Source organism: Balaenoptera borealis (genome assembly GCF_965194805.1).
Source record: "Balaenoptera borealis genome assembly, chromosome: 10".
Taxonomy (NCBI): domain Eukaryota; kingdom Metazoa; phylum Chordata; class Mammalia; order Artiodactyla; family Balaenopteridae; genus Balaenoptera; species Balaenoptera borealis.
The window spans coordinates 54,955,218-54,979,517 of NC_138874.1; the positions used below are offsets into that span (position 1 = coordinate 54,955,218).

Sequence of the window (24,300 nt, forward strand, 5' to 3'; positions counted from 1 at the left end):
GCAATACAATCCTACCTCAAGAAACAAGAAACATCTCAAATAAACAACCTAAGCTTACACCTAAAGCAATTAGAGAAAGAAGAACAAAAAACCCCCAAAGTTAGCAGAAGGAAAGAAATCATAAAGATCAGATCAGAAATAAATGAAAAAGAAATGAAGGAAACGATGGCAAAGATCAATAAAACTAAAAGCTTGTTCTTTGAGAAGATAAACAAAATTGATAAACCATTAGCCAGACTCATCAAGAAAAAAAGGGAGAAGACTCAAATCAATAGAATTAGAAATGAAAAAGAAGGAGAAGTAACAACTGACACTGCAGACATACAAAGGATCATGAGAGATTACTGCAAGCAACTATATGCCAATAAACTGGACAACCTGGAAGAAATGGACAAATTCTTAGAAGAGCACAACCTTCCGAGACTGACCCAGGAAGAAATAGAAAATATAAACAGACCAATCACAAGCACTGAAATTGAAACTGTGATTAAAAATCTTCCAACAAACAAAAACCCAGGACTAGATGGCTGCACAGTCAAATTCTATCAAACATTTAGAGAAGAGCTAACACCTATCTTTCTCAAAATCTTCCAAAATATAGCAGAGGGAGGAACACTCCCAAACTCATTCTATGAGGCCACCATCACCCTGATACCAAAGCCAGACAAAGATGTCACAGAAAAAGAAAACTATAGGCCAATATCACTGATGAACATAGATGCAGAAATCCTCAACAAAATACTAGCAAACAGAATCCAACAGCACATTAAAAGGATCATACACCCTGATCAAGTGGGGTTTATCCCAGGAATGCAAGGATTCTTCAATATACACAAATCAATCAATGTGATATACCATATTAACAAATTGAAGGATAAAAGCCACATGATCATCTCAATAGATGCAGAAAAAACTTTTGACAAAATTCAACAGCCATTTATGATAAAAACCCTCCAGAAAGTAGGCATAGAGGGATCTTACCTCAACATAATAAAGGCCGTATATGACAAACCCACAGCCAACATTGTTCTCAGTGGTGAAAAACTGAAACCATTGCCACTAAGATCAGGAACAAGACAAGGTTGCCCGCTGTCACCACTGTTATTCAACATAGTTTTGGAAGTTGTAGCCACAGCAGTCAGAGAAGAAAAAGAAATAAAAGGAATCCAAATTGGAAAAGAAGAAGTAAAGCGGTCACTGTTTGCAGATGACATGATACTATACATAGAGAATCCTAAAGATGCTACCAGAAAACTCCTAGAGCTAATCAATGAATTTGGTAAAGTAGCAGGATACAAAATTAATGCACAGAAATCTCTTGTATTCCTCTCCACTAATGATGAAAAATCTGAAAGAGAAATTAAGGAAACACTCCCATTTACCATTGCAACAAAAAGAATCAAATACCTGGGAACAAACCTACCTAAGGAGACGATAGACCTGTATGCAGAAAACTATAAGACACTGATGAAAGAAATTACAGATGATACAAATAGATGGAGCGATATACCATGTTCTTGGATTGGAAGAATCAACATTGTGAAAATGACTGTACTACCCAAAGCAATCTACAGATTCAGTGCATTCCCTATCAAACTACCAATGGCATTTTTCACAGAACTAGAACAAAAAATTTCACAATTTGTATGGAGACACAAAAGACCCCGAATAGCCAAAGCAATCTTGAGAAAGAAAAACGGAGCTGGAGGAATCAGGCAGATTCCATACTATCAAGACAGTATGTTACTGGCAGAAAAACAGAAATATAGATCAATGGAACAGGATAGAAAGCCCAGAGATAAACCCACGCACATATGGTCACCATATCTTTGATAAAGGAGGCAAGAATATACAATGGAGAAAAGACAGCCTCTTCAATAAATGATGCTGGGAAAACTGGACAGCTATATGTAAAAGAATGAAATTAGAACACTTCGTAACACCATACACAAAAATAAACTCAAAATGGATTAAAGACCTAAATGTAAGGCCAGACATTAACAAACTCTTAGAGGAAAACATAGGCAGAACACTCTATGACATACATCACAGCAAGATCCTTTTTGACCCACCTCCTAGAGAAAGGGAAATAAAAACAAAAATAAACAAATGGGACCTAATGAAACTTCAAAGCTTTTGCACAGCAAAGGAAACCATAAACAAGACGAAAAGACAACCCTCAGAATGGGAGAAAATATTTGCAAATGAAGCAACTGACAAAGGATTAATCTCCAAAATTTATAAGCAGCTCATGCAGCTCAATATTAAAAAAACAAACAACCCAATACAAAAATGGGCAGAAGACCTAAATAGACATTTCTCCAAAGAAGATATACAGATTGCCAACAAACACATGAAAGGATGCTCAACATCACTAATCATTAGAGAAATACAAATCAAAACTACAATGAGGTATCACCTCACACCAGTCAGAATGGCCGTCATCAAAAATCTACAAACAATAAATGCTGGAGAGGGTGTGGAGAAAAGGGAACCCTCTTGCCCTGTTGGTGGGAATGTAAATTGATACAGCCACTATGGAGAACAGTATGGAGGTTCCTTAAAAAAGTAAAAACAGAACTACCATACGACCCAGCAATCCCACTACTGGGCATATACCCTGAGAAAACCATAATTCAAAAAGAGTCATGTATCACGATGTTCATTGCAGCATTATTTACAATAGCCAGGACATGGAAACAACCTAAGTGTTCATTGACAGATGAATGGATAAAGAAGATGTGGCACGTATATACAATGGAATATTGCTCAGCCATAAAAAGAAACAAAATTGACTTATTTGTAGTGAGGTGGATGGACCTAGAGTCTGTCATACAGAGTGAAGTAAGTTGGACAGAGAAAAACAAATACCGTATGCTAACACATATATATGGAGTCTTTAAAAAAAAAAAAAAGGTTCTGAAGAACCTAGGGGCAGGACAGGAATAAAGACGCAGATGTGGAGAGTGAACTTGAGGACACGGGGAGGGGGAAGGGTGAGCTGGGACGAGGTGAGAAAGTGGCATGGACATATATACACTACCAGATGTAGAATGGATGGCTGGTGGGAAGAAACTGCATAGCACAGGGAGATCAGCTGGGTGCTTGGTGACCACCTAGAGGGGTGGGATAGGGAGGGTGGGAGGGAGATGCAAGAGGGAGGGGATATGGGGATATATGTATACATATAGCTGATTCACTTTGTTATACAGCAGAAGCTAATGCACCCTTGTAGAGCAATTATACTCCAATAAAGATATTGAAAAAAAAATTAATAACACATGAGAAGGGGGAGCCGTGTGCAGCTGTCCATGGTTCTGAATGATCCAGGGTACAGCTGCATCTCCTGACCCAGGACACTGGGCCTTCAGGCCTCTCTCCCAGCAGTTCTGACAGGTTCATGAAGACACAGCTAAGAAGGATGGGAGACCAATGGACAGCTGGGAGCAAAGCCACTGATGACTGGGGAGAAAAAAGAGAGACCTAAAAATTGAAGTATAGTTGATTTATAATATTATATTAGTTTCAGGTATACAACATATACTGTAAGCTATTTTTATAGCTTATACTCCATACAAGGTTATTATAAAATATTGACTGTATTCTCTGTGCTGTACATTACATCCTTGTAACTTATTTATTTTATACCTAGTAGCTTATACCTCTTAATCCCTTTCACCTATTTTGCCCCTCTCCTCACCCCTCGCCCTTCTGGTAACCACTAGTTCCAAAAAGAGAGACATAGGTGTGGTACATATATACAATGGAATATTACTCAGCCATAAAAAAGAATGAAATTGGGTCATTTGCAGAGATGTGGGTAGACCTGGAGACTGTCATACAGAGTGAAGTAAGTAGAAAGAGAAAAACAAATACCGTACATTAACGCATATATGTGGAATCTAGAATGAACTGGTTTGCAAGGCAGAAATAGAGACACAGATGTAGAGAACAAACGTATGGACACCAAGGAGGGGGGCGAAGTGGTGAAGAGGGATGAATTGGGACATTGGGATTGACATATATACACTAATATGTATAAAATAGGTAACTAATAAGAACCTGCTGTATTAAAAAAATAAAATGCAAAAAAATTTAGAAATACTTTTTCTCGGTACTATAAAAATTGTACATGCTAATTTTAGGAAAATTAGAAAATATAGGCAAACAAAAAGGAGAGACTAAAAGGTACCAGTAATCTTGTACCCAGAGGAAACCACTGTCAACCACCTGGTGTATGCCTTGTTCCAGGCCTTTTTCCGGATTTGAGTGTGTGTGAGTTTTAAAATAATAATAGAATAATTCACCATCTGTATTTGTTTAATGTGAGTGCACTTAACAGTGTATGGTGAACATCTTTCTCTAACATCTAACGTCTCTTAAAGCATTATGTTTTTATGGGTGTAGAGCATTTCCTATATTGATGTACAAGATGATAGATCCATATTGTTGGAATGACAGGATGCCTCTAGTTTTTCCTGTGAAACAATGCTTTGATGAACATTTTGCAGCTTTATCTTTAATCACAAAGATGTGATTGATTGGGTAAATTAGAAGTGGCCTTTGTTCTGTGCAGTCATGGCCAGGGAACGTGAGTTGACCCTTGATAAGTATGAATTGCTGCAATTATTCCTCAGCAGTGGACCTTGTCTGAGCATCACGGTCCGTGGCACCTCTGGGCCCAGTGTTAGGGCTACAGATGGAAGCACAGTCAACAGCATTTGACTACCAGTCAGCTATAGTGCCTTGCATCTATTTGATGCTGAGATTGTGCAGTGGTCCCAGCAAACTATTGCTCAAATGAATTTGCCCTTCTTTCTTTCAGGGAACACTCATTGAGTGGACCAAAGGCTTCAAGGCTACTGACTGTGAAGGGGAAGATGTGGTGGACATGCTCAGGGAAGCCATCAAGAGGAGAAATGTACGTTATGGTGTTGAGGCTCATGCCTGACCTTGCCCCTTCCCCGAGACCCCTCTGCTCTGCCATCCTATACCCAGCCCTGTGACTCTGGCCTCTGCCCACATCAGGCTGATGTGCTCCTCCTGAGCCTGTTTGGCTTGCACATCCTACTTGTAGTAGAGCTGCTTCCTTTGCAGGAGTTTGACCTGGACATAGTCGCAGTTGTGAATGACACAGTGGGGACCATGATGACCTGTGGCTATGAAGATCGTAATTGTGAGGTTGGCCTGATTGCAGGTAAGTGATCAGGCATGTCCCATTGGCCTACTCCCATCTGATCTTTTCCAGGTTCCCTTTTAACATAGTGAAGGGCAGGGGGCCATTGTTCCATTACGTAGAGGTTCTGAAGCTAGCTTTGTCCAAAGTAGAGACAAAGTTAAGATTGGGATTCCAGGTCTCCTAATTTCCAAGTCTTTACTTAACATCTTTTTCCCTAAGGGTCCTAAGCCAAGGTTTTCCTTTCTGTTGAGGAAGGAGAATAACATAGAAAGAGGGGACTTTCAAATTAGGGCCTTGGGGCAGATTATCCTGGGAGGAAGGAGACCACAGTTGGATCAGGTTGGCACGGGGCTGAGGGAGCTAGATATTCATGCTGGCTCCAACATGCACCTCCTCTGTTCTCTGACCTCTTCTGGCTGTCAGGATGCACAGGATGGGGAAGAGTTGGAAATAAACCTAGGAGAGAAGAAGGGAGTAGTCTGAGGTATGATATAGGCCTTTTAAGGGTCTTTTGGAAAAGTCTGGCAGTGATTAAGGGCAAGGGTGGATTCCAGGGGATACTCTAAGAGGTGAGGGGACAGGTGGTATTTGAACAGGTGGAGACAAGGGTGATGGGCATTCTAAGTGACAGGCACAGGTTAAGTAATCACAGAATCTGGGAAAGTTGTTCCAGCTGGTTGTCTGGGCTTCCTGAGTTTAAGTAGTACATAGAACAGGAGATGGGGATATATTGAGATGTCTTCAATGCCAACTAAGAGGTTTCATCTCACTCCAACACTTACCTACTTTGTGACCTTGGGAAGGTTGCTTATTCTGTCTGGACTTAAGTTTCCTCATCTGTGGGAAGGGCTGGGCTAGATCTAGGAGGACAAAGCGGTAAGATTTGTTTGATTGATGATAATAGTTGCCTGGACTGTTGTGTTGAGAATAGTTCTGAGACCAGGTCATGGACAAAGGAGAAGAGGGTGGCTTTCAGATGCCAAGTGTCTACTTATCCAAGACTAGATGATTCCTCATAGTCCCTTCGAGCTCTGACTGCTAATTCTGTGACTACTTGGAGCTTACTTTGTGTGCCTGTGGCTTATCAATAATAATGAGGAGGAGGAGGAGAAGGATAATGATATCACAGGTACCAATTCTATGTGGAGGAAACTTACGAACATCGTCTCATTTTTTTTTCTTTATAACAAATCTATAAAGCAGGTATTATTTCCTTTACAGATGAAGTAATTGGATCTCTGAAAGATGAGATACTTGTCTAGGGTCACCCAGCTATGAGTGTAAAGCTAAAGTCCACAGCCAGTTGTACCTGACTCCAAACCTAAATTCCTATCTACTGTACCCTGCTGGCTCTTTAAGACGTAGTGGTGTCTTTTGAAGACTAAAGTCCCATCTTGACCTTTTAGGAACAGGCAGCAACATGTGCTACATGGAGGAGATGAGGAACATTGAACTGGTGGAAGGGGATGAAGGGAAGATGTGCATAAACACAGAGTGGGGAGGATTTGGAGATAATGGCTGCCTAGATGACATCCGGACCCAGTACGACAAGGAGGTGGACGAGGGGTCCTTGAATCCTGGCAAACAGAGGTGAGGAGGGCAGATGTGTGCATTCATGCAGGTTGTGCAGTGTACGACTTCAGCAGATCTAAGGGGGCACCATTTTCATGTTACAGACACCATGGTTTGTATATTTATGACAACTCTCCATCAGATGTTAGTGAAATGTCTTATTTGAACCAAAGCATAAAGCTATGACAAGTTTCCAACAGAGAGAAAGAAGGTGAGCCTTTTTCTAATTACCACAGTGTACCATAAGGTCTAGTGGTGGCTTTGGAGGTGAGGCAGAGGTCGTCAAAAAGTCCATTCACTGTGGACTGGGTGTCACAGAGCTGGGACACGGTGACTTAGTGGGCCCTCTCAAGATGGGCGTCTAGTAGGTCCAGTTTAGAGGTCAACATCCTTAGTCTTTCAAGAGCAGGCTGCCAGGTTGGTGATCTCTGTTGTTCTGGGGGTGGGGAAGTGGCTGCAGGTGACGGTTGGGAGTCCTGGTTCTCAGCCATGACGTTGTGTTCCAGCATGGCTCACAGTCACTTTGTGAGGTGTATTCCAGTTGATAACCATACTCAAAATACTGAAAATAATGATGGTTTAAAAAAAAACACAAAACAGAGTACATTTTCACTTGCATTCTTATATACTTTCTTGAATAGGAGAGAAAGGGGTAGACAGGGATAGAGCTAGCCTGTGGTGGATTGATCATTAGCCTGAGCCCATCCATTATGACAGGGGTTGGCAAACTTTTTCTGTAAAGGACCAGATAGTAAATGTTTTACTGTCAGGCCATATAGTCTTTGTTACAACTAAACCCAGTGTCTTACTATATAAAATAAGATGAAAATGTAGATTTATCTTGATGGACGATACCCAAGTGGAAAAGTTGAGCAGATAGGAAATGTAATGGGATGCCTGGGCCACAGATGCCTCGCTGACTGTTAAACTGAGAAAACTCAATAGGAAGAGGCTTGACAAGACCAAGACCAGCCCTGGTGGTCCCTCATCTTCCTTTGGCACTAGTCTTTGTAGGTGGGAGGCAGGTGAATTGTGGTAAGCCCAGCTGAACCAGGGACCAAAACACAAGGGACCTTAACAAAGGGCCTTATCTCTAAATCCCAAGTTGGGGCATCCAAGTTTTGTGTCTGAATCCACTGGAAACTCACATTTTTGGAGTGAGAGTTTAAGGGGGCAACATACTTGAATTCACCTGCTGTCACCATTATTTGTCTAAGTGTCAGTTCTTTAGACTGATGAGGTCCTGAGCAGTTAAGAGAACACAAGTCCAGCACGTAAGTCTCAGGCACACTCAGATTTCCATTTGACCCTGCAGGCAGGGGCAGTCCAGCTCTGCATCGTTGTTATTAATACTGTCACACCTACCTGGGCAGCGTGCCTGATCAGTGCCTGTCAGTTGCAAAGCTCCTTTTTCTCTTGCACCTTCCACCTTGGAGCTCACGGCCTGATAGGAAGGGGGAAGGGAGCTAACGTTTTGGACCACCCTTGGTGTGTGCATACAGTTTAAAAGTGTTATCTCATGGAGCAGGAGCTCTAGTGGAACAGATTTCTTCAAATACAAAGCCAAGGAGAGCTAGCTTTGGGGCCAGGAAAGGGACTCGCTTTAGCTTAGTGTCTACTGTGCACCAGACGGTTGCCTCCCAAGAGTCTTGTGGGGTCAGGGTTTTGCTCCCTGTTTTATAGATGATGGTTTAAAGTGCTTGCTCAGGTCATGCAGCTAATGTGTGGCAGAGCTGGGACCTAGTTCTTGCTCAATATGGCTCCAAAGCCTGGCCTTCCCACATCATACTGTCTCCTGCATGCACTTCTCTGGGCCTGCTGCCCACTCTGACCCACTGCAACCCAGGCAGCTGGTGGATGCCAGTGGCATGCCTTCCACACTCTGACTTGTGATCCTTTCGGGAACTACTCACCAGCACTGATTTTCCTGCTCTCGCCAACCTTATCCCTCTTTTCTAAACAGATACGAGAAAATGACCAGTGGGATGTACCTGGGGGAGATCGTGCGGCAGATCCTGATTGACTTGACCAAGCAGGGTCTCCTCTTCCGAGGGCAGATTTCAGAGCGTCTCCGGACCAGGGGCATCTTTGAAACCAAGTTCTTGTCTCAAATTGAAAGGTGACTCGTGATCAATTTCACCTGCTCGATGTGAAAGACCCTATGTTGGATGTGCCGCTGTCACACCAGGTTCCGGCAGATTTGAAATTTGAAAATAAAAAGAGTAAGGGCCTGGCTGGGCAGAGGGTTGCCTCCTGGGGTTGCTCCCTCTCTCCAGCTGTATCAGGACCACAGCACCCAGCTGAGGGTCCAGCAGCCTGTCTGGGCCCCGAGGTTCCTAAATGGTTACACAGGCGTTAGCTTAGGCTAAAAAATGATCCTCTTTTGATCCTGAAAAGATGATGTGCTCACACTTTATTCTTTAAAGATGATGGGACTTCCTGGGGGTGGTAGACCTTCTTGAATCTCAGCTTCTAAGGCATCCTGCTCCAATCTTACCATGGCTTCGATCATTTTCTTCTCCCTCCCGCTTGAGCATCTAGGGATGGGGGCCCGTGAGCCCTGCGGAGCAGGTTCTAGGACCCCAGGAATAGGTCCTGACATCCTGCTCTGCTTGCCTGCAGCGATCGGCTGGCCCTCCTCCAGGTCAGGAGGATCCTGCAGCAGCTTGGCCTGGACAGCACGTGTGAGGACAGCATCGTGGTGAAGGAGGTGTGCGGAGCTGTGTCCCGGCGGGCGGCCGAGCTCTACGGTGCCGGCCTGGCCGCCGTTGTGGAGAAAAGGAGGGAAGACCAGGGGTTTGAGCACCTGAAGATCACCGTGGGTGTGGATGGCACCCTGTACAAGCTGCACCCGCAGTGAGTGCTCCAGAGAGGCAGGGGTGGGGATGCTGAGGCTGAGTGTGGACCCTGGTGAATCTGACAGACAAAGTGCAGGCCCTGGGGGCTCTGCTTCCTAGTGCTATGATGTGGGGTGTTCACCACCCTCTCTGAAGCCCAGGCTCCTCATCTGTAACAGGCAGGCAGTAATAATCTCTACCTCCTAGGCCTGCATCAGGGTTGAGTGAGTTCCTACATGAACAGTGCTTTACACAGTGCTCAGTAAATGCAAGTGATTATTATCAACACAGTCTCACCTGACCTCACAGGGAGCAATGAGAACTGACTGTTTTGCACAGTATAGAGCATGTGACAAGGATGAGCTCAGAGTCAGGAGGCAGAAGGATTAAGAGTGAGTTTGAATCCTGGCTCCACCACTTAGAAGCTGGGGGGCCCAGGGCCAGTTTCTTACCCCCTTTGACCCTAATTCTTTATCTCTAAAATGGTGACAAAAATCATACCTACCCCATAGGTTGTCAGGAGAATTAAGTCAAATAGCGTCTGTAGACTACATGGCACATCAAAAAGATGGCAATGAAGCTCTTATTTTTATTTAATGTTTTACATTTTGTTTTGGCGATGAAGAAAGGTATTAGCAAGCTTATAAAAATTTCCAATCATGCTGAAATTTATACATAAACATATTATTACTGCAATCCTTGATCCTTAGCCCTTCCTATGATGCTGACTAATTATCCAGAATAACTGACTGATATCTTTTCTTGGTTTTCCCTTGGGGGGTCACATATTTTTGGTGTGGTCCCTACAAGCCTCTTCCTTTGAACCAAGACCTGACCAAGGGACAGAAACCACATGATCATTTCAATAGGTGCAGACAAAGCAGTTGATAAAATCTAGCACCTTTCATGATAAGAGCACTCAACAAACTAGGAATAAGGGAGCTTCTTTAATCTGATAAAAGCATCTATGAAAAACCCACAGCTGACATCATATTTACTGGCGAGACACTGGATGCTTTTCCCTTAAAATTAGGAACAAGACAGGGATGTCCACTCTTGCCACTGCTGTTCAACATTGTACTGCTTCTAGCACTGCCTCCAGATGGTTGTGTGGTTTTGTCTCTCAGTCAAGTTTCGATTCAAGGGAGAGGCTTATAGGAACCAGACCAAAAATATGTGACCTCAAGCAGAAAATCAAGGGTGAGTCTACACAAGGCAGTTAGGCAAAAAAAAGAAATAAAAGACATCTATATTGGAAAGGCAAAACTAAAACTATCTTTGCAGATGACATGATTTTGTATATAGAAATCCTAAGGAATCCACAAAAAACTATTGGAAGGAACTGAGAAACAAATTCAGCAAGGTTTCAGGATGCAAGATCAGTATACAAAAATCATTTGCATTTCTATGCATTAACAATGAATAATCTGAAAATGAGATTAAGAAAATAGCATCAAAAAGCATAAAATACTTAGTAATACATTTAGTAAAATAAGTGTAAGGCTTATACATTGAAAACTACAAAACATTGTTGAAATAAAGAAAACCTAAATAAATGGAAAAATATCCCATGCTAGTGGACTGGAAAACTTAACATTGTAAAGAGAGCAACTTCCCAAATCTTTTTTTTCTAATTGAAGTATAGTTGACATGCAACATTATATTAGTTTTAGGTATACAACATAGTTATTTGACATTTATATACATTACAAATTGATCACCACAATAAGTCTAGTAACCATCTGTCACTGTATAAAGTTATAGCAATATTATTGACTATGTTCTCTATGCAGTACATTATATCCCCCGACTTACTTATTTTATAACTGGAAGTTTGTGCTTCTTAAAACCCTTCATCTATTTTGCCCAACCCGCTAGTACCATCCCTTGTGACAATCACCAGTAGTTTGTTCTCTGTAACTGTAACTCTGTTTCTGTTCTGTTTGTTCATTTGTTTTGTTTTTTAGATTTCACATATAAATGAAATCATGTAGTATTTGCCTTTCTCTGTCTGACTTATTTCACTTAGCATAATACCCTCTAGGTCCATCCATGTTTTTGCAAATGGCAAGATTTCATTCTTTTTATGGCTGAGTCATATTCCATTGTATATATATATATACCATATCTTCTTTATCCATTCATGTATTGACGGGCACTTGGGTTGCTTCCATATCTTGGCTATTGTAAGTAATGCTGCCGTGAACATAGGAATGCATATATCTTTTCTAATTAGTGTTTTTGTTTTCTTTGGATGAATACCCAGGAGTGGAATTAGTGGATCATATGGTAGTTGTATTTTTAATTTTTTGAGAAACCTCCATGCTGTTTTCCATAATGGCTGCACCAATTTACATTCTCACCATCAACTGATGAATGGATAAGCAATCTATTTTCCATCTGTGCGATGGAATATTACTCATAAAAAGGAAGGAAGTACTGATACATGCTACAACTAAGTGCTGATGATGTTTCTCTTTTTCTTTTTTATAGCTTTTCTCGGATATTGCAGGAAACTGTGAAAGAACTAGCTCCTCGATGTGATGTGACATTCATGTTGTCAGAAGATGGGAGTGGAAAGGGAGCAGCTCTGATCACTGCTGTGGCCAAGAGGTTACAGCAGGCACGGAGGGAGAACTAGGAACCCCTTGGGGTTGGGCCGCATGTGCCTTGGATACTGACCAGCCTTTCCTCTGGCAGATGAGTTGGTCAGAGACCAACAGGCAAGCTTCTGGCTGACTTCACCGTCTAGATAGCCAGAAGAGAACCCCAGGTTCTTGGGTACTCTTAGCATTTTGTTACTGGTTTTCAAGGGCATTAAATGACATCTCTATTTGGCATGTTTGGACCAAAGATGGGCCAACTTATAAAATCAAAGCATTGGGCCCAAGAGATCCCCTTTCAGCAAGTCTTTCAGTTGAGACCTGAGCTGTTAGTTCTCTGTGGCTTTGGGTCCTGTGGCTGCTGGGCTCGGAAACAAATACACGATCTGCCCATGTGGCCTGGCTGGCTGAATTCCCCAGTGGGATGCTTCAGCCATTGCTTGTAGTAGATTGAGCCATCTACTTGTGGATGCACATTTGAGAGGGATAGGGGCTTAATCAACTGGAGATCTAATCTAACTTGTCATTAACTTGTCACGTTGACTTCAAGCGTGAAGAGAGAACAAAAACTTTGGAGTATTCAGCCCCAGGATGAAGAAGCGTTGATTGCCAGTGAGCCCTGTAGGAAACTTTTCATGCTTAAAGTGAGTTATATCAGCACCCTGTAGGATTTTGTTTCTCAGTAAACATGTGTGATGGGGAGGGTGCTGTTTGGGGCACCTGTTATCATTTTACATGTGGTTTTTGTCACTGCTGATGATAGTTGTTTTAAGGACTGTTAGGTATACGAAATCCAGTAAATGAATAAAAATATTTGATTTCCCAAGAATCTTTGCATGAGGTTTTAATACTTTATCTGGGAGGCTCGCTTGGTAACTTCATGCTCTGTTGGTGGAATGAGGGACCCATAGAGTCAGAAGTTGCTGACAGCATCTCTCTAGTTCAAACTTCTTACCAACAGGGGAAAAATATATGGAATATCTTCTATAATATCTTTGACAGATTATCCGAATTTCATTTAAATGAATACTTCCTGTGACTGGGCATTTACCACATGATCCTACAGCTCTTGCTTTTGAACAGCTGGAGTTGACCAGAAGTCCTTTCACCCTCCAACCTAACCTCTGCCTCTCTGGAACTTGGCCCCTCCCACATGCCCCATCAGTCTCCATTCTACCCTCCAGAACTAAGAGGAATTGGCCTGTTCCTGACCATTTTCCCAGTGGACATCCTCTCTCTCTTTCTCTTCATTTCATCACCTACCCCACACCTCTCCGCCCTTTATCTGAACCACCCATAACTTTCTACCTTGTCACAGAGTTATCTGTATGCATTTCTAATCTGGCCTAGTAGATTATAAGCTCTTTGTTAGATACGTTTTTGTTTTGCCCCAGTGAACTCAGTGCTGTGCCATTCTTATTAAATACTTACTGGATGGAGGCATGATTGAAATAAAGTGTTCCAAGAAATTTTTCTTAGAAAAAGTGGAGACCATTATCATGAGAAACAAACTGAAAAGAATAATATTCTAGATCATCCAGGTTGATTTATTCTGATTTATTTACTTATTCCTAGTGCTAATTGTCACCACTTGCTGAAGCAGGATGTTCAGACAGACAGAATGGAGGAGGCTGGAGGAGGGTAAGAGAGGCCAACTGAGGCTGGGGACAGATGAGGGGGCTGAGGTTCCCTAGGAAATATTTTTTCATGCATTTATGAAACAGGTATGGAGATACTGTTGTGGACAGGTTCTAGATTTACCAAAATGAACTATTTTGTATTTTAGAGTTATACCTCTCTGCAGAGATGTTGTGTGGATTTGTTAAAATTATCTTTTTGTATTTTGAGGTTATGCTTCCTTGGGGAAATGTTTCACCTTAACAGATTTTGTCTTAGTCAACCCCAAACCTTGTTGTCCTTGTTATCTTTCCCCAGTTCTCCTATTCCTCGGTAAGACACCCCCAGCTCCAAGTCCCTCTCTCTCCTGGTTCTGCTGGGGGGGTCTCTCCCTTTGCCATCCTACCTGGATGGATGATCTGGCCCAGAGATTCAGGGAGTTGCACCACCACATTCTCCTACAACCTGGTCTTTCAGCACATGTTTGGTAGGTTCAAGGTCACCTGGCCTACTTGTTTTTCAGTTTTGGTCTCTTACAAGAAAGAGAAGCCCCAAGGTATCTAGGCAATCTTGTACATTCTGACTAATTGATAGCATCATAGAATCCTTGAACCAGAACGGAACTGCAGAGAGGGCAGACATCCATTTTGCTGTGTTTGGACAGGCCAGCCCCTGAAACACCCGGGGCAATGGAGGGCTAACTTCTCCTCACAGTTTACTAGGCAAGACCAGCAACCATGCAACCAGGTAAACTGTCCTCGTGCAAGTCCCACAGACATCCTCTTAGGAAGGGCTTCGTGATCATCTACATTTTCTACCCCTGTGGTGACTCTCTGCCAGTAACCTTTTGGCTAGAAAGAGCTGATGAATATAGATTTAAGAACTAGATTTTCCCCATGATTCTGACTCTTCAGAACAAATGACCTCATTCCCACTTGTCTGTCTTCAGAAATCTTGTTTCCTCTTCCTTCCTTTAGCTGGAATGGGCACTCCATGAGAATAAGGACTTGGGTCTCATTTTTCCTTTTGTCCCCAGAGCCTACCACAGTGGCTGGCATTGAGTAGCCATTGGACAGTTCTCTAAATGAATGAATGAATAAATGCTAAAACAAGCACGTGAATGAATTATTGCTCTCCTTTTAATCACTCCATTCTTCTATCTCACCCAGTGGCACTTGAGCCTTATACACAGTAGACACTCTATAAATGATAGTTCAACAAATGCTAAGCCCTGTTCTAGACACTGAGGACCCAATGAAATGTAAGGTACCATTCCTGCTTTGTGAGAACTCACAGGCTAACAGGGAAGGAAAGACATATAAGTATATGCAGTACAGTATGGTAAACAGGAACAAGATGAACACACAATTCGTGACCATGTCCTGCATCCTTTAGGTCGGGAACTCTCAGTCTTTGTGTGTGTGTGCGCGTGTGCACCATAAACCCCTTTGGCAATCATGTGAAACCTATGGATCCTTTCTCAGAATGTTTTTAAATGCATTAAATACCTAGGATTACAAAGGAAGTCAGTGGTAGTGAATTACAGTTATTAGAATATTAAAGTGGTAGTATGGTAATAGATGTGCTTATTTGTTAATGCATTCTATGACAAGTTCCAGCAGGAACCTAATAACAAGCATAATTTTCCTGATGAGTGTAAACAGTATTTTGAGACATTTGTAATAACAGCACACATATGAAAACTTCCATGGTTCCCACTGGAGACAAAGTTACAGGTGCTGCTAAAACTACTGTGGTTTGCTGCCCACATTCATAATGGAAGGAGAGGCTAAATTTCAATTAGAGGTGATTGAAATAAAGTTGAAACTCTTTCCCAGAGAAGTTTATGAACTCCTTGCTTTGAGAGTCCCCCCCCCGCACCCCCCCCTACCATGGGGCCCAGGTTAATCATCTCTGATCAAAATGTCCTAATAGAACTGGCAAATTTAGGTATAGCATCTTAGATGGCAGAGAGGCAGTATGCTTGGATTCAGAAGAACTAGGTGTGCTATTTAACCTTCCTGAGCTTCAATTTCCTCATGTGCAAAAGGAGACTTTATAACAGCCTAACATGGTTATGCGAACAACACAAGCTAAACTGTGGACATGTGGATAAGCTATGAGCCGTTTGTACACGTGTGAGGTGGTGTGTTAAGGTCGGTAACCGTTGTTGGGGGCCCGTCTTATCATGGGTATGATCAACATTCAGGTCCCTCCAAGCCTATTGTCCGAACATATGGCTGGCTAATGACTGGCAACTGGGGGAAATGCATTTCTCACAACCCCTTCCTTCCACCTCTGACATCTTGATATTCCCTCTCTTGCCATTTCACAGTAAAAATTCCTGGTGAACCATATTTTATTAGAGAAAGGAGGGGACTTGGGAGAGGTTGGGTAATAACAGGGGAATCTGGTAGCTCATATCTGGGGTGAAATAGGAGAGGCGATTAGAGTAGAAGAGTTGGATTCTTTTCCGGTCCAGCCAGGGAAAGAATGAAGCTGGGGAGAAAGTGAAAATACTAAAAAATCCTCCAAGTTTTTTTGTGTTTTGTTTTTGTTTTTCCTAATGAGAAGGAAAGAGATAGGGAGAAAGGTAGGTTATTGACAACTTGGAATCAGAATGGCTTGAGGGACTGACCTAAAGAACAGGGTTGGACTAACAGCACAAAGGACAATTCCAGCGTCTGCCATTCACATCATGGTCTGTCTGTGGCCCAGTTCCTAACAAGTCACCTCTGTGGTAGCTAGCATGGTCTAAAGTGGCCTTTCACAAAGTATGTTCAAAGTTCAACTGGATGTTCCCAAGTTCACCAGTTCCTGGAGTCAGTCACCCTTTCCTTTAATACTTAAATAAGATGGCTTATTTCTCCATCCCACATACTACAGAGAGGTCTGTCTCCCACCCTAGTATTTCAGCAATTCCTGGAGGGAATGCTTATATCTTCCCGTTACTCCTCTAATTCCTGTCTCCAGTTTGCTTCCCCCCATCTCAATTGATCCCACAATTTCTGCAGCTACTTCCTCTCTCTCTGTTTTGCCGGCTATGTGGAACTGTCTCTTTTTGATTCCCCAAAACACCGTTAACTCAAGGCCAGTGGCAGGAACAGACTTAGCTAAAGGTTTGGGGATTGTGGAGGGGGACTACGTCACACAATAGGAAACTATTTTACTTTTTTACTTTTTAATTTTTTTTTGTCCATGTCTCGCGGTTTACGGGGATCTTAGTTCCCCGATCGGGGATTGAACCCGGGCCCCGGCAGTGAGAGCGCCAAGTCCTAACCATTGGACCACCAGGGAATTCCCAGGAAAAAACTTAAATATGAAATACTAGATATCAAAGTTTTATGACCATCCCCCCTGCCCCAGAGAACTTCTCACTGGCCATCTTTCTCCATAGGCTCTGCTGGCTACATGTTTTATGGATTCTTCCCACTTTCTCTGGAGACTTCTTTCTCCTCTTCTGTGAATTCTGGACTCCTCCATAAAATGAAAACTTCCTATAGTTTTATTTTACAGAGTAAGTGATTCTCCTATGGTCTCAATCCACTCCTAGGGCAGCCCAAGGGACCACACCTTTCCCAAACAAAAAAGCCTGTTAAGGTATTTGGATGAACACCTTTGAGAGAAAAAGAAGGATTTTCTCTCTAAAAGGAATTATTCTGTTCTCTTAGAGTCAAGCTACAACAAGCATTTTTCCTTGACATACAGTAAATTGCATATATTTAAAGTATATAATTTGATACAATTTGATGACATCATTACCACAATCAAGATAATGAATATTAACCACCAAAAGTTTCCTTGTGACCCTTTGTAATCCCTCCTTCCTGCCCCTCTCTTCCTCCTTCATACTTGGGTAACTACTGATTTGCTTTGTTTTTAATATAATTTCTTTTGCATTTTTTAGAATTTTATATAAATGGAAGCATACATTGGTACACTTTTTTGATCTAGCTTCTTTCACTCAGCGTACTTATTTTGAAAATCACTCATGCTGTTGCAAGTACGAAGTGTCCATTCCTTTTATTGCTGAGTATTCCGTTGTGTTAATATACCACAGTTTGTTTATCCATTCACCTTTTCATGGGTATTTGGGTTGTTTCCAGTTTTTGGCTATTAAAAATAAAACAGCTATGAACATTGTATACATACAAGTCTTTATATGGATATATACTTTCATTTCTCTTGGGTAAATACCTCAGAATGGAAAAGCTAGGTCATTTGGTTAAATTTTTAGGCAAAAGCCAGATTATTTTCCAAAGTAGCTGAACCATTTTGTTTTTTTAAGCTCCACTCATAAATGAAATCATACAGTATTTGTCATTGTCTGGCTTAGAATGTTGATTTCTTAAAAGTACCTTAGTAGGTTGTCAGTCTCTTAGGACTGATGTTAAGAAAGAGCTGTTCTGGTAATTGTATTGATGTTGTATTGCATCTGTAGATCCATTTGGGGAGAATGATCTCTTTAAACTGTTAATTCTTCCTAGTCATTAACATGGGATGTCTCTTTTTTGATTATATCTTCCCTGATGTTTTCCAAAAAGCTTTGTAATTTCCTATATAGGTCTTGCACTCTTTTTTTATCTTAGGTTTATTTTTAGGTAGTTTGTAGTTTTGTTGTGATTATAAATTAAGCCCTTTAAAAAATTTTTAGTTCCTAATTGTTTGGTTGCTGATGCAAAGAAATGCAATTGACTTTAAGAGTAAATTGCAAAGATTATGACCCTTTACCCCTAAAAAAGTCATCATGTATTTATTGGGAACAGCGACAATCTCTTACAAAACCACAGTGCAATTATCAAATTTAGGAATATCTTATTATTTCTAATTATTTAGATTATTTTGAATTTTATGTATTGACAATCATATAATCCACAAATAATATCAGTTTTATTTCTTCCTTTCTACTCTTTTCACTTTTAATTTTCTTCTTGTCATATTTACACCATCTAAATCATACAGTGCAATGTCGAAGTGAAGTGATGGTAGTGAGCATCTTTGTCTTATGCCTGATTTTTATAGGGTATACCCAAACATTTCCTCATGTAGAATAATTTTTGTGTATTTTCTTAGGAGTAACTTTTTTTTATTTATTTATTTATTTTATTTATGGCTGTGTTGGGTCTTCGTTTCTGTGTGAGGGCTTTCTCTAGTTGCGGCAAGTGGGGGCCACTCTTCATCGCAGTGCGCGGGCCTCTCACTATCGCGGCCTCTCTTGTTGCGGAGCACGGGCTCCAGACGCGCAGGCTCAGTAATTGTGGCTCACGGGCCTAGTCGCTCCGCGGCATGTGGGATCTTCCCAGACCAGGGCTCGAACCCGTGTCCCCTGCATTGACAGGCAGATTCTCAACCACTGCGCCACCAGGGAAGCCCAGGAGTAACTTTTATCAGAGTAAATAAGTTCTCTTTCGATCATAGTTTATGAAGACTTTCTTTTCCCATGATCAGGTATTGAAATTTATCAAATTATTTTACTATGTCTATTGATATATCTTAATTTTTTCTCAATTGCTTACAATAATGAGTACTATCTATTAGTTTAATAATATTAAACCATCCCTGCAGCCCTGAGATAGACCCATCTTGGTCGTGGTTCATTACTGTTTTTATAACTGTTAGATTTGATTTGCTAATATTTTATTTAGAACTTCTGCATCTTTATAAGTGGAATAAGCTTATAAACTTTCTTTTTTGTACTGTCATTGTCTTGTTTTTGTAGGGTTATACTAGCCTCATAGAATGAGTTTTTATTCTCTGGAAGAATTCATTGAAAGTTTTGTGGAACTCACCTATAAAACCATTTGGGCCTTTTATTTTCTTTGGGGTAAGATTTTTAATTACTGATTCAATTTTTTTGAATAATCAGATTATCCAGGCTTTCCATTTTTTCTTAATCAAGTTGGTAGATTGTATTTTTCCCAGAATTTATCCATTTTGTCTTCTTTTTAAAATATATTTGCATAAATTTTTTAGATTTATATATAATTCATGGAACATAACATGCACCATTTTAAAGTATAAAATTCAGTGGTTTTTAGAGCGTTAACAAGTTATGCAACCATCACCAGTATATAATCCCAGAACATCTTCATCATCCTAAAAACTCCATACCCATTAGCAGGTGACTCCCATTTCTTCTAACCCCCAGCCCCTGGCAACAACTAATCAACTTTCTGACTCTATGGATTTGCCTATTTTGAAATTTTCATGTCATGGAATCACACAACATGTGCCCTCTTGGGTCTGACTTCTCTCACTTAGCATAATGTTTTCAAGGTATTCATTCATGTCGTAGGATGTATCAGAACTCATTCCTGTTAAATGCCAAATAATTCCATTGTATGTATATACAACATTTTGTTTATCCATTCATAAGTCGATGGACATATGCTTGCTTCTACATTTGGCTATTATGAATAATGCTACTATGAATTTTTTTAATAAGTTCTTGTGCGAACATATGATTTTGATTCTCTTGGATGTACATCTAGGGATGCAATTACTAGGCCAAATGGTAATTCTAAGTTTTAACTTTTTGAGGAACTTTCAAATTGTTTCCCAAAATGGCTGTATCATTTTACATTCCCACCATAGCTGTGTGTGTGTGTGTGTGTGTGTGTGTGTGTGGTGTGGCATCACACCACCACATCCTCACCAACGCTTGTTAGTATCAGTCTTTTTGATTATAGCCATCCTAGTTGGTATGAAGTAATATCTCACTATGGTTTAAATTTTCATTTCTCTAGTGACTAATGATATTGAGCATCTTATTATGTGCTCGCTGGCTATTTGTGTATCTTCTTTGGAGACATGTCTACTAAAATCCTTAGCACATTTAAAAAAATTGGTTATTCCTCTTTTTATTTTTGAGTTTTAAGTGTTCTTTATATATTCTGAATTCTAGACCACTTTCAGATGTATGGTTTACAAATAATTTCTCCCATTTTGGTGGGTTGTCTTTTCATTTCCTTGATAGTGTCCTTTGAAGCATATAAGTTATAATTTTCACAAAGTCTGATTTATTATTTCTTCTGTTTGTGCTTTTGGTGTTATATCTAGAAAACCACTGCCTAACTCAAGGCCAAGAAGATTTACTCTTATGTTTTCTTCTATGAGTTTACCTAATTTGCCTTAAGCCTACCTAGTGAATTCGTTTTTCTTTCTTTCCTCCCGTTTCTTTCTTTCTTTCTTTCTTTCCTTTCTTTCTCTCTTTGTCTCTCACAAAACACTATATGAAAAAGGCATATCACAAGACATGACTAGTGGGAGAGCACAATAAATTATCACTAGCATAGATTAAGAGAAAATGTTTTTTGCTATTTTTTATATTGATTTCTAGTTTTACTGGGTAGTGATAAAAGAGAATGTCTTATATTGTATGACAACATAAAACAAATTGGTATTTTAAAAATTGTTATTGAGATATAATTGACATATAGTATTGTACTGTATTCGTTTCAGGTGTACAACATGACTTGATAGATGTATATATTACAAAATGATTACCACAATAAGTTTAGGTAACAATTTTTTTTCTTGTGATGAGAACTTTAAAAATTTACTCTTAGTAACTTTCAAATATACAATATGGTATTGTTAACTATAGTCTTCATGGTGTACATTACATCCCCAGGAGTTATTTATCTTATAACTGGAAGTTTGTACCTTTTGACCACCTTCACCCATTTTGCCCATCCCTTTATGCCCCACCTTTGGTAACCACCAATCTTTTCTCTGTATCTATGAATTTTTAAGATTCTACACATAATTGAGATCATATGGTATTTGTCTTTCTCTGTCTGATTTATTTAGCTTAGCATAATGCCCTCAAGGTCCATTCATGTTGTCACAAATGGCAGGGTTTCCTTCTTTTTATGGCTGAATAATATTTCATTACACATAGATACCACATTTTCTTTATCCATTTATCCACTGATGGGTACTTAGATAATTTCTATGTCTTGACTGTGTAAATAATGCTGCAATGAACATGAAAGTGCAGATTATCTTTTCAAGATAGTGAAATGGTAGTTACCCTTCAGATAACTACCCAGGAGTGGAATTGCTGGATCATGTGGCATTTCTATTTTTAATTTTTTGAGGGATCTCCATACTGTTTTCCCTAGTAGCTGAACTGATTTACATTCCCATCAACAATGCACAAAGGTTCCCTTTTCTCCATATCCCTTCCAACACTTGTTATTTCTTGGTTTTTTGTTTTGTTTTGTTTTTTAATAATAACCGTTCTAATGGGTGTGAGATGGTTTTGTAGTTTCAATTTGCATTTCCCTGATTAGTGATGTTGAACACCTTTTCATGTATCTGTTGTTGATTTGTATGTCTTCTTCGGAAAAAGGTCTATTCAGATCCTCTGCCCATTTAAAAAAATTTGTTTTTCTATTGAATAGTATGTGTTCTTTATATATTTGGATATTAACCCCTTATCAGATATATGATTTACAAATACTTTCTCCATCCTATAGGTTGCTTTTTCATTTTGTTGATGGTTTTTCCTTTACTATACAGAGCTTTTTAGTTTGATGTAGTCCCACTTGTTTATCTTTGCTTTTTGTTGCCTTTGCTTTTGATGTCAAATCCAAAAAATCATTGCCAAGACCAATGTCAAGGAAATTATACCCTGGTTTCTTCTAGGAGTTTTATACTTTCAGAACTTACATTCAAGTCTTTAATCCATTTTGAATTTTTTGTGTATAGTGTAAGATAGTGGTCCAGTTTCATTCTTTGGCACGTGGCTGTCTAGTTTTCCCAGCAGCATTTGTTCAAGAGACTGTCCTTTCCCCACTGTATACTCTTGGCTCCTTTGTTGTAATGTATACTGCTGCTTTTGGATGGAATATTCTGTATATGTCTATTAAATCATTCTTTTTCTTTCTTTTTTCTTTTTCTTCCTCTGATTGGGTGAATTCCACTCCCCTGTCTTTGAGTTTGCTAATCCTTTCTTTGCTTCATCTAGTCTGATGTAGAACCGTGCTATTGGATTTTTCAGCTCAGTTATTGTATTCAGCTCTGTGATTTCTGTTTGGTACTTTCTTATATTTTCTATCTCCTTGTTGAAATTCTCACTTTGTTCATGCATTGTTCTCCTGACCTTGATGAGCATCATTATGACCATTATTAGAAATCTTTATCAGGTAAATAACTTATCTCCATTTCATTAAAATCTTTTTCTGGGGTTTTTATCTTGTTCTTTCATTCGGAACATATTCCTCTGTTTCTTCATTTTCTTTGACCTTCTGTGTTGGTTTCTATGCATTAGATAAAACAGCCACCTCACCCAATCTTGAAAGAGTGGCTTCCTGTAGGAGATGAACTTTATCCTTCAACCCTGCCTTAGTTCTTGGTTGTCTCTCAAGCCTTTGTGATTGTCCAGGCAGCCTTCTTTGTTCTTAGTGGCCCCCAGCAGTTGAGGTTGTGCTATGACCTGTCAGTGACTCAAAGGGGAGGATCTCAGTCAGCATCTAGATGTAGGTTGATTGGAAGCCAGACCCCCAGGCAGCAGTTTTTAAAGAATGCAACTCTACCTCTTTCAGGGGAAGACTGGGAGATGGGCATTTCTTTGTGCTCTCTCTGTGCTGAGCCCTGGGGTAGGGGGGGATAGCTAGTTAAAAACTGCTCCTTTGTTTGCTGTTGTTCCGTTGACCTGTGAACACAAGCGCTGCTGGCCACCAGAGCCAAGCTGTCAAGGGATGTCTCCTCTGGGCCACAGCCACAAAAGCCAGGATACCAGACGTGCACACAAGCTCCTTTCAAGGAGACACCAGAAACCTGGGGCTAGGGACTTTCCTGGCGGTCCAGTGGTTAAGACTGCGCTTCCAATGAAGGGGTGTGGGTTTGATCCCTGGTTGGGGAACTAAGATGCCACACGCAGCACGGCTCGGACAAAAGATAAAAGGAAGGAAGGAAGGAAAGAAATAAAGAAATCTGGGACTAGGCAGAAGGAGAGTGCAAAGATGGCACCTACAAGTCTCCTCCAGGCAGACTTCTCTTTTCCAAACTTACAACATTTCAGAAAAATCTTTCTCTGAATTTCCACTCTAGCCCGCAGTCTCCTCTACTGCCCAGCACATAGTAAATATTCTGTGAAGGAACACTGGCAGGTGGAGAAAACCAGCTGTGCATGTTTTGTGACAGGTGCACATGTCTGTACACCTGTCAGAGCAGGTTGGCCTCTGCTCTGACAAGTCGCATCTCTATCAGCCTGTGCCCAGACTCAGCAAATGCCCTCAGAGACAAAAGCAGTCACTCATCTCCACTCACCTTGGAAGAGTTCTTTCTGCTCTGGAATTTAGTTCCATTAGACTTCTTTCTATCCATAGCTTTTCAGTGTCTCTAAAAAGAGATATGATTTTGTTAGTTTATCCATTTTTTTTATAGTTGTTACAGTGAATACAATGGTCTTCTGTTACCTTCTACATCCTAACCACTGATTCTAAATATTTTAAATTCCGTTATGATTTCTTATTTCACTTAT

The 24,300-nt window shown here is 40.5% G+C and overlaps 1 protein-coding gene across 4 annotated transcripts in view; it reads left to right on the top strand.

Annotated features, from left to right (window-relative positions):
- The window catches only part of HKDC1 (hexokinase domain containing 1), a 54,929-nt gene extending 41,909 nt beyond the window's left edge, over nucleotides 1-13,020 (top strand). For all 4 annotated transcript variants that reach the window (XM_082407282.1, XM_082407283.1, XM_082407284.1 and 1 more), the window contains 6 exons: nucleotides 4,826-4,921; nucleotides 5,098-5,197; nucleotides 6,586-6,769; nucleotides 8,715-8,870; nucleotides 9,374-9,607; nucleotides 12,082-13,020. In XM_082407282.1, coding sequence (XP_082263408.1) covers nucleotides 4,826-4,921; nucleotides 5,098-5,197; nucleotides 6,586-6,769; nucleotides 8,715-8,870; nucleotides 9,374-9,607; nucleotides 12,082-12,229 — 918 coding nt within the window. In that variant the 3' untranslated portion in view covers nucleotides 12,230-13,020. The remainder of the gene's footprint in view (nucleotides 1-4,825; nucleotides 4,922-5,097; nucleotides 5,198-6,585; nucleotides 6,770-8,714; nucleotides 8,871-9,373; nucleotides 9,608-12,081) is intronic.
- The last annotated feature ends 11,280 nt before the right edge of the window (nucleotides 13,021-24,300 follow it).